General features: G+C 35.3%; 1 protein-coding gene across 26 annotated transcripts in view; it reads left to right on the forward strand.

The window, feature by feature from the left end:
* Window positions 1-16434, forward strand: part of LOC108113975 (ecdysone-induced protein 74EF) — a 118017-nt gene extending 101583 nt beyond the window's left edge. For 10 of the 26 annotated variants that reach the window (XM_017224694.2, XM_017224693.2, XM_017224696.2 and 7 more), the window contains 8 exons: window positions 1890-1910; window positions 6658-7411; window positions 9617-9677; window positions 9832-9885; window positions 10645-10716; window positions 11395-11555; window positions 12531-12594; window positions 12732-16434. In XM_017224694.2, coding sequence (XP_017080183.1) covers window positions 1890-1910; window positions 6658-7411; window positions 9617-9677; window positions 9832-9885; window positions 10645-10716; window positions 11395-11555; window positions 12531-12594; window positions 12732-12776 — 1232 coding nt within the window. In that variant the 3' untranslated portion in view covers window positions 12777-16434. Of the gene's footprint in view, window positions 1-1889; window positions 1911-2763; window positions 3840-6657; window positions 7412-9616; window positions 9678-9831; window positions 9886-10644; window positions 10717-11394; window positions 11556-12530; window positions 12595-12731 lie in introns of those variants that run through there. The other 16 variants (XM_017224707.2, XM_017224708.2, XM_017224711.2 and 13 more) reach the window with 9 other exon arrangements.
* Window positions 16435-17362: the final 928 nt, after the last annotated feature.

Below are 17362 nucleotides of genomic sequence, written 5' to 3' on the forward strand. Positions count from 1 at the left end.
TCCTGAGTCTGTGCTCCTGTTTCCCTGGTCTCTGGTGGTCGGTTATCCTTTTGCTGATGCAAAATGCTTTTGTATTGCCAACAAAACTTAGAGTCGGACACAAAAAGGGCAATATGAACAGAGCCAGAGGAGCATGTTTGCCATTTTCCCAGGCAACTTACCCATCCTGACAGCTCACATTTTGGTCCTGTCCTATGCCGTCCCATTCTGTCCTGTCCTTGGCCATGTGCACGTGCACCTAATGCGCTTCATTTGCGTTGCACTAAATGCTGCCGGAGCCCAAGAAGTCGCAGGCGAGCTTAGTATATTGTACACCACAAAAAACAGTCTTCAGTTACAGTATCAGAAATGGCCATTATGTCTTTAGTTAGTTGAAGAAATGAACTAAAAACTTAAAAGAAACAACTTTTTAGATATATTTGTCTGCCTTTTAAACATTAGTAAAGTTTTTTTTAAGTGCCTTGAGAAGAATGAAATCGAAAAGACAGCTGTAGAGTATTTTCCGTAGCTCCTGGCAGTCACTTTATCACGTTTCGAACTGGCTTCTTCTTTTGCATGGCAAATCGCCTGCTGCATTATTACCCAGCCGGAGGACGCCACGCTCACGTCGTTGTCCTGCTCGTTAGGCGGCAGTCAGGGTTTCAGAGAAGTCACTCAGTCAGCCAGTCAGTCAGTCAGTCAGTCAGTCAAGCGGCAGTTGGGATAATTGCAAATAAACCACAAAGTTGCAAACATGTGGTGGCTGGCGCCCCCTGCTGGCCAAACAAACCTCCATAAATTTCGCAAAAAAAAAAAAGAGGAAGAAAAAAAGGAAAGTTTTCTGGTTATATCCTAGAGGCGGAGTAGCACCCTTTGCAGAACGTTTTATCCGAGCCCTGTGTTTTGTTATGGTATATATTCCCCCCTACACCCCACACCCCCCACACACACGCACGCACACACATACCTACTTTGTGCATTTGCAAGAAAATTTACTTCGTATAGGTTGATTTTCCCGCACAATTTCCCCCTTTTCTGACTTCAAGGCTCATCTTCTTGCCATTTGAACTTTCTTGGTGTGTGTGAGTTTCCTTTCTTCTTTCTTTTTTTTCTGCGTTGATCCTTTGACATGTTAAACTTAATGCCCTCTTTACCCCCTCCGCCCCCCCTTTCGTTTTTCTGTCTGTCTGACATGTCTCTTAGTGCATTTTTCGATGGTATTTCTGGGTATTTATTTTGCCATTTTCCCAGGCAATTGCAGACTCCTGTGAATTTCCATGGCACAAAGCGAGAGAGAGAGGGGAAACTCATTGTGTAAGCATTCGATCGTTGGAAGGAAGCAATCATTGCTTGCTTATTTGTCATTTTGTTAAGCATTTCTTTTGCATTTGCAATGAATGCAAAAGCTTAAAATTACAGAGGGAGAAAATATATGTATTTGGCAGCCATAGTTCTGTTAACTATCCTTTACCATCTGTCTAAGCCCCCCCCTGTTTCTCTATGTGTAAACCCTATTTTCCATTCACATATGTATGCAAATAAACCGAACATTTCCCAATGAGAGAAAACACAAGGATGCTGCATGCACCAGCAAACAGTGAAAACACAATGCCACAAATCAATTAGAATTCTACAGTATTTAACCAATTACCATAAGCACTAAAAAAGAAAATCAATTTAGTATCTGTTATAGAGCTGCCTGTTTTTTTTTTTCTCTCTATATATATATATATATATCTGTGCCTAAGACATGTATCCAACAAATATAAACCTGGGCAACCCAAACAATATAAATGCAACAAAGAAACCTCTTTTTTGAATGTGAAACTAATGAAAATATTTTCTTTTCCCTTTTCCATGCCAACAAACAAAAATATATATATCTATATATATATATTTCCCGGATATAGTCTGCGTACAATGGCCAGAAGGTAAGCGTTTCGTCTGTTTTTTTATTCTTCAATGTTTTATTGCTATTATTACGTATTTATTGCCTGCCGTACTTTCGTTGTAAATTCTCAAAATAATACACACAAAATCCAACACCACTCTGCGCGCGTCCATACAGCAAACCAATAAGTTATCATAAATGTACTATAATTGACCAGTTTTCGTTTCTGTAAACCTACTCGTTTACTACTACTGTATTTTTAAGAGTTTTATCAACGAATTTTTTTAGCTCGTAAGCCGAAAGACTTATATATATAAATATATTCTAGGCAGGGTATATATGTTGATATTGTTATGGCGGCTATAAGCCCATAGGTCATCGTTCAGGGGTAATGAAAGAGAAGTCCCCAAAAAGTTCACCAAAATGAAACCATTTTTGCGATTGCATTTGTTCGTTATTCTTAGTTATTATTTTGTTTGCAATCTGTGCAAATATGTTTGGACAAAGTATATATATATTTTTACAAGCATTTTCTTTCATTTAAATAGAAAAATTTCATTTTGATTTTTCTGGTAGGTCCCAACGAAAGTTTCGTTAATCTATATAAACTATGCATACAATCTATATATGAATATAATGCTGCAACTTATTTGGTAACTGTTTGTAAAAGTTTAATTCATTTTTTTTTTTAAGTTTTTTTTTCAAATATTATTTTCTCTCTTTTTGTCTGCATTTAACCAAAGTTCAATCAAAGTGAAAAATACCAAGCAAGCTAAAAACCAACAAACTGAAATGAAAATGTAATTTGTTTTCGAAATCATAAAAAGCCACATTAACACCCGCTCGAAAATCCCGTTTTTATAAAGCAGGCCCGTATGCCACTTTCTTTTTAGTGTCCTGATTTTGTATTAATAATCAATAATAATTGATCAAAATAATGCTGATGATGAGATGATAATGATAATGATGATGACTGATGACTGAGAGAGATCATATACTGGTGGTTATGAGTTTAGCATATTGCGGCTGTGTTGTCTTATGCATACCTACCTACTATTATATATATACATATATATACTTTATATATCAATTTAATATGCCAACTACTATTTGATCTACATATCCTTTCTCTTAACCAGTTTCGTTTCGTGTATGTGCGTTCCATTATTATGATTATATAATATGATTATGAATTTGAATTATTGACTTTGATTAATTGTGTATCTTCTTTGTTGTCCTTGATTTTTACATTATTTGTCTTATATTACACGTTATTACACGTTATTTTACGTTTGGTCTGGTATTCCTTTGGTCTGAACATGTCTGAGATGCTCTCCTTAGCGTAAAACTATTTATATTCGTACTCGTAACTGTAACTGGTAAATGGTAACTGGTAACTGGTAACTGGTAACCGTCGCGCGCCAAGTTCCAATACCAAAAGTCTAACTTAGCACTAGAACTAAGCAAAAAATGCAAAACAACAACAACAACAACAGCAACAGCAACCTCATCATGCATCCCTCGAATATGTATATAAAAAAAAAAGAGAAAAACAACCTTTCCACGCACACACTACTTAACACATTGCATTCTAAGTTCATTTCTAATGGTGACCAGCAAGAACCACAAAAAAAACCAAAAAAAAAAATATGAAAATTTATTGAAAAACAAAACCTGTATGCCAAATCCAAGGTTATCGCCTGCCGGTCGCCGCCTGGCCATTCCTGGGCGCCCCCGTTGGCGCCGGAGCACCCGCCCTCACCCACCTCCAGCTGCCCGTATCCATGCAGATGGCGCAAGCGCCGACAGCGGTCGCTGCTGGTACAGCGGCAACATCGCCGGCAACGGCAGCAGCGGCCGCCGCTCATGCAGCGGCTGCAGCGGCAGCCACGCCCATTATGCTAGCGCCACGCCCACCGCATACCGCTGTCCAAGCAGCAGCGCCCACAGCATCAACGCCACGGCGGAGGTACGACGAAAAGTGTTCGAAAAAGCGAAAAAAAGATTCCTGATCTCAGGATCCTTGGTGAAAACGCGCGCCTAAAAGCAGAATTCAAAAAGCATATAAAGAAAAGTCGATTACTACGTTTATGGGCAAGCTATTTGTTTGATAAAAAATGAATTTTTAAAAAATGTTCGAAATGAGAAACTGTTCAAAACGAAGAAGATATTTTTAAGAGTAAAACTTATCGAGTTCTTAAACCATTCAGCCATATAAGCTGACATCTGAAGAAGAAGAAGAAGTTATTTTTTAAAGTAAAATTTATCGAATTCTTAAACCATTAAGCCATGACATCTGAAGATCTAAAAGAAAAACCGCAAATCCAACTCAAAGGCTTACTTCTAAACGTAGTAATCGATTAACCGATAAAAGATATTAATCAAACACTGCAACAACAACTAGAACCAGAACCAAGATCACCAAACTTTTTAGCTATGAGATAATATCTTTGTACCATAATACAGTATAAATGTTTGTTGTCTTGTTACTTTGGTTTTACGCATTTGGGTATGAACTATTTGACTATCGATATATTCCATAACTATTGCATACTTTTTGCCGTCCTTGAGATTGCATTGTTCGTTAGGCACACACACAAACATCCACTGACACTCGATCGAAGCAGTATACATAATTTTGGAAATAATTTAAAAAAAAAAACTAGTGGCAACCACCTGAAACTGTAACCGTAACTAGCTGTTAAGAATGGCAAGGTCTTAGCTTTAACCTTAGACTAAATTCTATATCGTATATCGTATATATATCGAACATTTTTATATCGTAAACGTTTAACGGTAGCGAACATTTTGCCGCAGCAAGCATTTTTCGTAAGGCCTTTTCTCTTAGAGCATCACTATCTATCTATATCTAGCTACCATACTATCTTTCTCAACTATCCAAACTCGTTCCCCCCTATATATCTTTTCTTTAGCTCTCATTTGTTATGGGTTCTTCTTAGACTCTCCCAAGTTTGCACGTCTTTTCTGTTTGTCTTTCTAACTTGGCTTTGTGTGCGAATTCCATTTGCCAATCAAAATCAGCAAAAACCAAAACTTGAATGGAATTTAATTTATAAAAATTGATTTTTGCATGCCACCTAGACTATTCTCTTATTTCTTTGATAATTTTGTTGCCAAAGCATTTAATTTGTACAGCCAACGAAATAAGCACAAAATTTTCGAAAAAAAAAAATATTTATCAGCTGAAATTTGTTAGAAATTTTCTATGAAATTCTTCGGCACACACACACACACACACTCAGAGAGGCACACAAATGTTTGGCCAATAATTTGCATACAAATATGGCAAATCGAATTTTTAATTGCATGTTGTGTTGGTCAAACAAATTTTCAATTTGTGGCTCACAATGTTGCCAAATACAACGACGTTCAGAGGCCCAAAAAATAATTTTCATACATTTCAATTATGATTTGTGCACTGATTTCCGTACTCGGAAAATGTCACATACCTCTGCGGACGATCATAATAATGAGCGCAGGCCGGCTTTCTGGTTAACGGTCGGCTTTTCTGGCCAAATTGTTAATTATGAGAGGCCAGACAGGCGTATGTATGCCTGCAATTATTATAAATTGAGTGATAAAACCGCGTGGCATTAATAAAAGTGCAATATTTAAACTGCGGCTTATGTGGCCCGAATGCGAATTAAAAGCGATTTAATTGTATTTTTGTTTTAAATTACGGCAGACAGCCTTTGTGTTACTAATTTAAAGTTTAGTTAAGATTAAAAAATATATTTCTTTTCTCCTAAAAACCAAGTAAATGGAAGACAAATTCTTAGAACAAACTTTAACTTTATATTTTGATTTATTTGGCTTATAATTTACCCCTTCTGCATGAAGTTAATACCCTTCCCTAACCCATCCCATCTTCTAAAACCAAAAATCTAAACTCAAAACTCTTTCCTAAAACCTTAAAAACTGCATTTCCAATGGCCTTTCTTGTTATTTTTAACTTAGCACTTGGTAAATGTTCTTGCTAGTTTTAAATGTATTTGAGAGGTGCAAGGGTTAAGCGAAGAATTCAATGTATTTTATTTACTTAAATGCTTTTAACCCCTCTCACACACACACACACACACACATGCAGATGCAATTGCAGTTGTTGAAACAAAAAAACAAAAAAAAGGTCTTGCCGCATACGTACACATATGGATGTATGCTATATACTACTACTACTACTGTACTAAAGATCGGTCCAATGTTTTTTCGTAATGTTGATAAAATATCTCTCTCTACATACATATATATACTTATATATATACTATACATAATTATGCAATATAAAGTGCAACTAATGCGTAGCATTTCTTGGTAATTGAGTGTTCTAATGTTTAAGTATGTTTCGATATAAATCCCATTTACATTTACATATGTATGAGCTACACTACACGTATGTCTTATGTATTGTTATATGTATATACCAACATCATCTCAGCGCTATGAATATATATACCAAAAAAAAAATCAAAATCGTTACTACATAATGCCTAGATTTGCCATATATAAACTATATACTATATATATATAAATATTTACTTAAATATCAAGAGACAAAACTAACCGCATGCGTTTTATGTTCTTTTCTTTTCCTTTTTCTACTTTTTGCACACAAAAAAAAAAAAAAAAACATAACTATAAAAAAAACAAACACATACACTGGTCAAAAATGTTGTGTCAAATGGTTGCAAAAAAAAAACAAAACAAACAAATTTTATAAATCCCCCAAAAATATACGAATTTCCGTATCGGTTCGGTGATTCCTGCAGCCGCCGTTGCCGCCGCAATGCGTGGAGTGGCCATCCAGCGCGGACATGTGGGCGTGGTCGGCGCCACACCCTACCATCATCCCCATCATCCGCATCACCATCCGGCCCTATTGGCGGCCACCGCCGCCGCCGCCCAACAACAGCAGCAACGCCAACTGGCCGCCGCCGCCGTGGCCACAGCAGCAGTCGCCCAACAGCAGCAGCAACAGCAGCAGCAGGCCGTTGTCCAACAGCAGCAGCAGCAAGTTGTTGCCGCCGCCCAGCAGCAACATCAACAGCAACAGGCCCAGCAACAGCAACAGGCAGTGGTGCAACAGCAACAGGCGGCTGTGCAACACCAACAGCAACAGCAGCAGCAACATCATCAACAACAGCAACAGCAGCAGCAACAACAGCAACATGCCGCCGTAGCCGCCGCCGCCGCAGCTGCCGCTTCGCATCCGCATATGCATGCCGCCCATGCCCATGCCCACGCCCATGCTTTAGGGCCACAATTGGCCCAATTGCAAGCGGTGGCAGTACCCACAGCCGCTAGCAATGCTGCAGCATTGCAACAATCATTGGCCGCTGCCATACAGAATCCGAGCGGTAATCCAAATGCTGCTGCCGCCGCCGCAGCTTATGCCGCTCGCCTATCGGCGGCAACGGGCGCCACACAATCATCGCAAACGGCCGCTGCTGCTGCGGCTGCTGCTTCCATGGCTGCGTCGGCCAATGCGGCCAACAATGCGGCCGCTTTGCATGGATTCGCGCCGTAAGTAGAGTCCGCCGTGGACTTCACTCTCCGTCAAACACCCGCGCTCCCGCCGTAGCTTAGTCCGTTGGTAGCTGTAACTTTCTGTAACTTTTAGTTCGTTTCGCTGCGAATGTAGTTTCTAGCGCACCCTTAAATTAATATTATATATCAACTATCCATAATCCATATATACTACGTTTATACGCACGCCTTTCTAAACTCAGAATGCTGATAGTTTTGGTTTTGTTAATCTAAAGCTTATAGTTCTTTAAGTTGATAAGTTTTTTTGTGAAGGACATGGCTTGATTTTGTAAATATATTTTATGGCTCATCAGCAGAAAACTTTAATATTATATAAACATTTTTCAATTTTACCAGATTTTAATGCAATTTTGAATGATTTTCTTGGAAAAATATTTAAAAGTTTTCTTATTAATTTATATTTTTACGAATTTTCTAAAAAACATCAAAAAGCTGGCGTATAAACGTAGATTTATGTAATATTATTTACCCAACTTCCTAGTTTCCCTTTTGCGGTGTCTTAAACGCAACCGCAAAAGAACCTTTTAACCTAAAGCTTAAATTGTTTATAGCCAAAAGTTTGTTTTTCCTTACCCTTTTGCTATCTCTATCTCTCTGTGTTACTTTATCTTCTTGTCTCTATCTTGTTGGTGAAAAATGTTTTTTAGCTATCTTGTGTGTGTAAAGTTTTAATATCGCATATAATGAAACCTAGACTTTGACTTATTTTTGTATAAAAACAAAAAAAAAAAACCAGCAAATAGAAGAAAAGACTACAAAAAATTGCAAAAAAAATATATAAAAAAAGCAGCAACCGATTAACGCACGCTAATACACTGAAAAAAAACACACTATCCATTCACAAGAACTCTAAAAATATATATATATATATACACTCGACTATATAGTCTGACTGAGAGAAGTGTGTTTTTTGGCATCGTTTGACTACCTAATTATCGTTATTTTGGTTAAGGGACCTACTACTACTACTACTCGGTTGTATATTGTGTACCACTAGGCGTATGATGAATTTCGATTTGAATTTGACTTGAAAGTGTTTTTTTTTGAATGGAAACTGCGTCGCTCTCTGCCAGCGCCTTGCGTGCATGTTCTGCCCCCCGACATTACCCATATAAATATATATATACAAAATTTATATAGACCTTTGATTAACTTATTCTTTTGTGGCTGCTCTCTCTACACACCTACACACACACACACAGAAACACACACTCACCCATTTATCCCAAACCACACCATAGCGTACGAATGAATGCTACATTATTGTAAACTTACCCACATCAAGCCATGCCAAAGAACCAAAAAAAAAAACAAAAAATAATTCAAATTAAATAAAAAACAAAACTAATTAGCTAGGTGCATGAGTGTCTGTTCTGTCTAAAGATTAAATGCAATTTGAAACTTTGAAGCAAGAAGCAAGATCATTTTCGTAGTGTTTGGGTAATGGAATGAGAACCCCGATATGTATGTGGTTGGTTGGTTGGTTGGCTATCTTTGCTAGTACTACTACTACTACTACTACTACTACTACTACTACTTAAAACGACCAATATCTAAACCTTTTAATTTCCCTTTCGTTTCGTTTCCTCTGTCTTAAAACATTTCCTCCAATCAGTTCGTCATCAAGTGGGGATTCAGGTCAGATCAGGTCAGTTTTTCACTTAGCGCAGGCTATGCTAGCTAGGTAGGTGGGGTGCCAAGGTTTTCTGTTTTTTTTTTGTTTTTATTAGTTGCCCCTTAAGTTTCAGCCATTTAACACCCACAAAAGCATCCGGTACAGAGAAAATCAAAATAAACAAAACAACATTTAATAATAAAAAACCCAAAACAGAAAACAACACACCGCCGGATGTGGATAAAGTTTTATTGGCCAGCGAGAAAATATTTTTGTTCATAACAACAAATACAAACTTTATCCCGTCTGGCTTTTCCCCCAAAAATCAAAAGACCACACAAGTGCGTTAAAAAAATGAACCAAAAGAAAATTTTTGAATTTTGCTTTTAAGTGCCAACAAAACTGAAATGAAAGGTAAGCCATTATAGAGGGGTGTATATATAATATATACTCTTCCATATGGTTTGCCTTTCATTCAACTCACCTACCCAGAATATCAAACTTCTATATACACCTTTATTAATATATGATCTTGTTCTATCTATCATCTTGTTCCCCAACAACAGTGTTTACTATGATCCCTTCTTAGCAGCCGCTGCATCCGCTGATCCAAATCTACGCTTCCAGGTGAGTTTTGTATAGCCTTTCGTGTTCCCAACTAAGTTTGCCTTATGTCTTTAAGTTAGTCTGTAAACTCTAGTATAGAGCTGTAATAGAAAATCCCCTCTAACCATGCCATGAATATATATATATATTTGAAAATATTATATAAATCTTACAGGCAGCCAAACCGGTCACTGAAGTTCCAGCCGCTCAGCCAGCCGCCATATTAAATGTAATAAAACTTTTTCAAACTAAAAATATGCTAACCAAAAGAAATTCAAAACAATTCAGTTTTCTTAATTTATATAGTTTATATATATTATATATTGGTAGCTTGTGAAAGACACACACACACACACATCGTTTGAGTTTTGAAACATTTGACTTGGTTTTGTGGAAGATTCGCTTTTGAGTTCACTTTTTGCATTTTCCACCACGTCCATCCTGAACTAACGACGCGTCTACCTAATTTCTTGCTGTGTAACATTTTAACACAAATTTTATTTGAGATCGAACTTGGTTACTTGGTTTCTTGGTCGTAAATCGCATTATTTATCTCGACTTAAGCTTGGCTAAGCTTACTCAACTCAATGTCTTAAATAACTCCAACACTTGTGTATAAGCTCTCTCTCTTGCCCTATCAAATTGCATCCTTTGTTTGGTTTTCTTTTTATAAAATAAAAAATAAAAAAACCAGAGGTGGCATTAACTACTTTTAAACTATATACTTTTTAAGTACTTCTGCTAGTTTCCTTGATTTGTTACACAAATTTTTGCTTTTGCTGATTAACAATAACTACAAACTATTTATATTAAATAAGCTGTAAACATTTTGTAACTACTACTACTACTACTATTACTACAAACTCTTCTTTGGTTATCTTTCATCACTGTTAAAACATCAAAAACTCAACAACTAATACAACACAATTTGAAATCAAATTGAAAAAAATATATATATTGATTGAAAAACAAAAACCATAAATTACAGCGCCGCACTGTGACTACGCTAAACAGTAACCCACATACGATCAACCGCATTCCGGTTCCACAGAATGTTTTGGTAAAAATAATCATATATAGTTTTCTAGTTTTCTAGTTTTCTAGCTTTCCATTTGCCAATGCACCTTAGAATATTCTCCTCCTCTGATTGTTGTCACCGAACCTTTACGTTTTCCGTTTGCTCAATGCCTTTTCGTATGCGTATATATAATATATATATATTTTTGATATACTGTATGTCTATGCCTTAAGTCTTAAGTTAACCCTAGCTATTAAATTAAATACCATAAGTTATTTACTGGTCTTGTGCCACGCTTTTCGGTTTTAATGGCCTGGCATCTTGGGTTCTATGTAGCTCGCTAGGTTATAACCTTAACCTGGCTTACAGTTTTCTAAGTGTATATAGAATATTTTTGACATCACACTACTCCACTTGTTTGCGCACTCGTTTTTTCTGATTTGGTTTTTGGTTATGATATATCTTTGTGTGTCTATACTTTTGGCCTCCACCGGTTTGGGTTCCTAATTTTCTCACCACACTTGCTCTCACCGACTCCTCCGCTAGTCTTGTCGTTTGCTGTTGTCGACCCTAAAAAAAAACAAAAAAATATTAAAAAAATATATAAAAACAAAAAGTACAACCCCCAACCCCAGAAATCTGTAACTGCGTCTGTTCTACGAGTCGCCGTTGTCTGTTGTTGCCCCAGTTTAACGCCCCATTTGCTTAACCTTATTCCAGGCCACTGCTCCGCTGTTAAAGACACCGCTGTCTCAGGCCCAGCAGCAGGCGTATGCCACGGCGGCCACCACCTACACGGCGGTAGCTGCCCGTGCCGCCTATGGTGCCGCTGCCGCAGCAGCCGCACAGCCGGCACTGGCCGGCTATGCCACAGTAGCTGGGTAAGTTTTATATCTCAAACTGTATATCGTTGATCATCTCACCTGGAGCTTAGCTGCCTCCGAAAAACACTCTCATTTTAACACAAATCCATCACTAACCCTCATGATGACTTCAGTTGGGTGACCAACTTCTTAGGAAGTTGTAACTTTTTGGCAATTTATTTTTAGCAATTATTTAATACTCGTTATTGGCTATAAGTTTTAAGAATTTTCAGTTTTGTAGTTTTTGGAATTTGTTATTAATTTTTCCAAAATAAATAAGTTTAAGTTAAGCATTTACTTAGAACTTTATAATTTTTTAATCATTTTAGTTTCTTATTTTTATGTTAGTTTTCTTAACATGTTATTGTCTTCTAATTTACTAAAAATATATTATAAAAAGTATTTATTTTTGTAATATTTGTAACTAAAATTTAAACTTAAAGTAAGCACTTAATTTGTTAAAAAAATATTAAGAAACTTAAACCTATTTATTTAGTTAATAATTCATAATTTTTTATTTAAGTTTTGTAGTTTTGTGTATTTTATTTTAAATTTGTTTATAATTTTTTCCCCTTTTCAACATTTTTATTTAACCAAATTTTTAACTAAAAAGGTAACTTTTTTAATTTGATTAAAACTTTTTATTTGAAATTTGACTAATAATTTGATTTTACCTCTTCTTTTTGTATTTATTCTTATTTTTGCATTTGACCAAAAATATGTGTAATTTCTTAAAGTGTAGAAATCGAACACTGAAAACTGAAGAGCTACAGCGGTCGGTTGAAAACTTTTGCAAAACTTTGTGTAAACTAAATAATTTTTATTAATTAATTAAGTTAAAGAAAAACAAAAACTAAACTAATAAAACCAACTGGAATCATCAATCAAGAAAACATTTAACATTAAAAACATTTAACATTAAAAACATTTAAAAAATAAAACAAAAATCATTTAGTCTTACTAATCCGATGAACATCACAAAAATATTTATAGATATGCGCGCGAATATGCAGATCCTTATCTAGGACATGGCATTGGACCAGTTCCCGGCTATGGGGTAAGGATATTGTTAATTTAAAAAATATTTAAAAATATATAAAAAAGCTTATCATAGATTCAGCCTGTTTTTTCCCGCTTTAAAAGCCTTTCTTTCATAATAAAACTCTTATTTTTTTTCCCTAATATCCCCTTCAGGCAACCATGTATCGCGGTGGATTCAATCGTTTCACGCCATATTAAGAACAATCTACGCCAGTCAGCCAAATAACGCACTCGAACTACTCTCGATGAAAATGCTCAATCTATGAACAAGAAAGCAAAGCAAATAAGTAACTTAGACGTAAATACTCCTCCCCCTACGTGCAGTAAGTAGTAGAAGTTACAACTAAACCGATAGATCCAGGATACTCAACACCCAAAAAACAACAACACCAACAACAGACGCTCAAGGTCCTCGGAGAGTTGAAAATCAAAGCTAAGCAACAAAGAACATAAACAAATCAATGTCGTCCAGTAAAAGCAAAAAGCTAAACCAAAAATGAAAAATTATACGCCGCTAAACGCAGTTCTATGGAGTTTATATAAGTAAACCGAAACAAAAAACTAAAAACTAAAAAAAAGAAAACAAAAATATTAAAAACAAAAAAACATAAATTCAAAGTGCAAAATAGTTTTGCAGAGAATGAAAAGAGAAAAATGTGCTTCATGCGTAGATTTTTACCAGAACAAAAGCTGAAACTTTGTGCGGCAGATCAGAATTTATATATATACCGACATGATATATAGTTATTATATGTAGGCATTGTATTTGTATATCAAAGCAAACCAGGAAAAAGAGCAATGTTTTAGGTACTTTTCATGCTGATACATTATCTAAAAAAAAAACAAAAATTATATATATATAAAGAACCTCGGTTGTTGATTTTCGAAACTTCGTTGAACTAAGTTAGTCCTTATGATTTACAAATTATTCTAAACCATTAGCATTGTAGTTTGTAGTAAGGGAAGGCAAAAACAATGCAGCCGCAGCCGCCACACACACACATTAACAAATCAAAATGTATATTATTTGCAAACTGTTAAAGCACAAACAACAATATATATTTATTCGTATATACTTTTAGATTGATATCTCTAATTTGATTACCCAAAGAATACTCATTTCTGTATTGTACTGTGTACTGTATTGTCAACGAATTTAATTTTAATCACATGCTTGGTTGTTCCTAATAATTTTATACATATATTTTGGCAGCTAAACACCACACACACTCAACTCGAACACTCGACTCAATTTGAATTGCTCAAAAAAAAAAAAACAAACAAAAAAACAAAAAAGAAAAAAGAAAATTCTAGCGCATAGGTAAATGCAAAAGATCAACACGTAGACATATCCTTGGAATATACAATAATATTTACTTTAAATGCCGCCATAGCAGCAAAAGCGAAAAGAGAAAAAATTCAAAAAAAAAAAAAATATTAGTTTTAAAAGAGAAAAAGTCAAGCTTCCAGTGACAAAAAGCCATTGATGAATGCAAAAAATGCGGAAAAATCGAATAATAAGCATTAAAAATTACAATTTTTAGCTCTTACTCCGTAGCACTTTCCTTGTGTGTTGTGTAAAGAAAACAAAAAAAGAAAGAAAGGAAAAATCGTTTTCCCTAAGCAAACTAAGAATTTATTTTATACACACTCGAATCTAATGCACACACAAAAAAAAACCAAAAACAAACAACAAACTTTTAACGTTGTGTATTTTTCAAATGTTAAAATGATTCAAAATGCTCAAGTGGAAAAGAAGGAGGTCGTTCTCTATTTTGATTCTTAGGCAGCTACTGTCGTCAAATTTATACTAGTTGTTTATCAACCATACTATGCTAAAAACAAAACAAAAACAAAAACAAAACAAGAAAGCTACTAATTATTGTGTGTGTGTGTGTGATCGTGCAATTCTTTAGGTGTTCTTCGAATTTCCTTAACAAAAAACCAAACCTACTACCAATTACTTGAGAAGAGAGAGGGCAGATGTGAGGAAAGAGCTTCAACTTTGATGTTTTTTTTTTTTAATCTAATCACTTAGCAACTGTCTCGGATTGTACATATTTATGATGACACATTGTATTTTTACCTTATTCCTCTCTCAACGCACACACAAGCAACACTCACACACGCGCACAGGCAAAACTCCTGGGAAATCGAAGCAATTTATGGCATACTCACATATATGTACCACCCCCTGTTAAAGGTGTACTATTTTTTATTTGATTCTCTCACATTATCATATCGTATTGATATACTATTCTTACGTTGACATTTTTAAAGCCAAAGTTTATATTTTAAATGATTTTTTTAGTTAGGAACTTAGTTTATATGCTGACGACAGACGACACAAAATGGATGATTACGATTACGAACTAAAAAAAAGAAAAGGGAAAACAATAATAACAAATCGAACCCAACAATTGCCAAATTAAATGTAGCTTTCAAGTGAATTAAATAAATAAAGACGTAATTAAATTTAATGAATTTTTCAGCTAGCGCAGAAATAGTTTGCCAAAAAGCATAGCATACTTTTTGGCTCACCCACAATGATCACACACCACTCAGAAATTTTGTTGGGTTTGATGATGAGCAGGCAAATGCAAGATGAAAACCAAACTAGTTATAAAGCAAACTTAAATATATAATACGGTATGGTATATACATTTAAATTATGAACTCAACTTCCACCGCAAAACTTTTAAAACAAAATGAAAAACAAAAACGAGAAACAAAAATGTAAAAGAGAAGAAAATCTAAGGAAAACCACAATTTTTGTCTTAAGCAATGCGTTGAGGAAAGTCAACCTACAAGTAAATTATAAATGCAAAACGCAACTCAATCAAACACAGCAGCTATATGATAAACATAACGATATATGATGTATATGATAAAGTCTTTATTTAACCCCCGAACCCAAACCCGATCCATTTTGTGAACCCCTTAAAACCCCTCCCCCAAAAAACCTGTAATCTGTGTAGTCTAACCATAAGCCAGCGCCAGCTTTTGTTTTACTTTCACATAGATCAGATGCCTAGGCGTCATATAAAGTATAAATATAAAGTATATAAATATATATATATATATATATTATATGGAAACTCTAATCTTTAATGATGTGCCAAATTGTAAGTTGTACCATTTGTTTTTATGAGCAAATGCAAAAACACAAATTGAAATAAAAATATGAATTAAAACATAAAACATTGAAAATAGCATTACAGTTTTCGAAAACCCCCCTCAAACTTTGATTTTTAAACATTTAGATGGTAATGGAAGAAGAAGAATATTTTTTAAATTTAGCATTGTGAATAGGACAAGGGCAAGGCTAAAAAAAAAACAGAAAACAGAAACGGCCAAGCCAAGCGTTCTCAGGCGCTACCTTACAAAACAAAAAATTGATAATAGAACCGCAGAGACGATAAACAACAAGTATTATATTAGCAACAATCGCAGAACAAAGCCCAACCAACAGCAAACAGCAAACACAAACATAAACTAAAACCAAAAGTAAGGTAAATCCAGCTCAAATTTAATTTACATGCAAGCCGCAAGGTATGCAATGCGAAATTTCAATAATAAACGTACACAAATTCCGAAACTTATTGGTTTATATCAATTTTCAATTTGTAAGGTTGTGACAAATTGTAAACAAACATAGAAAACAAAACAAACAAACAAAAAAAAAACAAAAAAAAGAAGCAAAAAGAAACATGAAACCAATCCATGGAAAATTGTAATATTGTTTGTGAATGGCAAATAAAATGGCAAGGAAGTGGAAAACATTTGAGATTCATACAAAGTACAGAGGGAAAGAGCGAGAAATGCAATAAAAATAACTTTAAAAAATGCAAAATAATCGAAGCAATTGTGTTTTCATTTTCCTGGGAGGGGGGTCATAAATCTGCTGACAGATCTTCATAAATTACATTTTTCTTGAAACTCTCTTCCTCCTCCTCCTGTGATGGAACATTTAGCAGCAAACAATCAATCATAGAGGTAGGAAAAACTTATGACCTCCTCTTATCTAACATCTAACGGAAATCCTTTGATGGCTCACACCTCTATGGCAAACCTCTTCAGACTGACTCACACGCACACGTGAAAATTTTCATCAATCAACCGTTTGAGCCCCCTCCGGCAGTTTTTCTTCACTATTCCAAAACTCTATGGCACTCGGGCGGCGTAATTAAAGTTGATGGGCGGCCATTTGCATGCAAGTTTATTACAATGCAACCGCAAACATTTAACACCTCTAAGTCCCTCAAAACCCACACACACACTTGGTCTCTATATACATATAGAGAGAGAGAGAAGAGCGTACACCGCGACATGCAAAGGCTATTAACGTGATTAAATCAAATGGCTCTAGCACTTGAGGTCTGCAGTCAGGCTGGCCTGTAATTATACAAATTTTCGCATTTGATTGAAGAGCCCAACAACCGACAATCTGCCTGACATTTTTAAGGTTGAACAAACTGGAATATATGTACAGATATGGTAAAATAAGTAGAACATATTTAGACTGAAATAAAATAAATAAATAAAGGAAATTAAATTTGAAATTTTAGAGATTTTTTAAGTAACTTTCTTTATGGTTATCATTCAGAGTAAGTAAAAATATATTTATTATCTATAATATTAAAGTTCCTATCTTAATTTCCTGCACTGTATAAACTAGAACTGCAAGAGACAGGGCTCTATTTTAAACTGTGCCATGTCAAACCGACGACCGCAGGAAGTAAACGCCTCTCTGCCTTCTGATTTGATTTGGTCCTGCTGGCAGT

Source organism: Drosophila eugracilis, unplaced genomic scaffold (genome assembly GCF_018153835.1).
Source record: "Drosophila eugracilis isolate 14026-0451.02 unplaced genomic scaffold, ASM1815383v1 contig_2154, whole genome shotgun sequence".
Classification (NCBI taxonomy): domain Eukaryota; kingdom Metazoa; phylum Arthropoda; class Insecta; order Diptera; family Drosophilidae; genus Drosophila; species Drosophila eugracilis.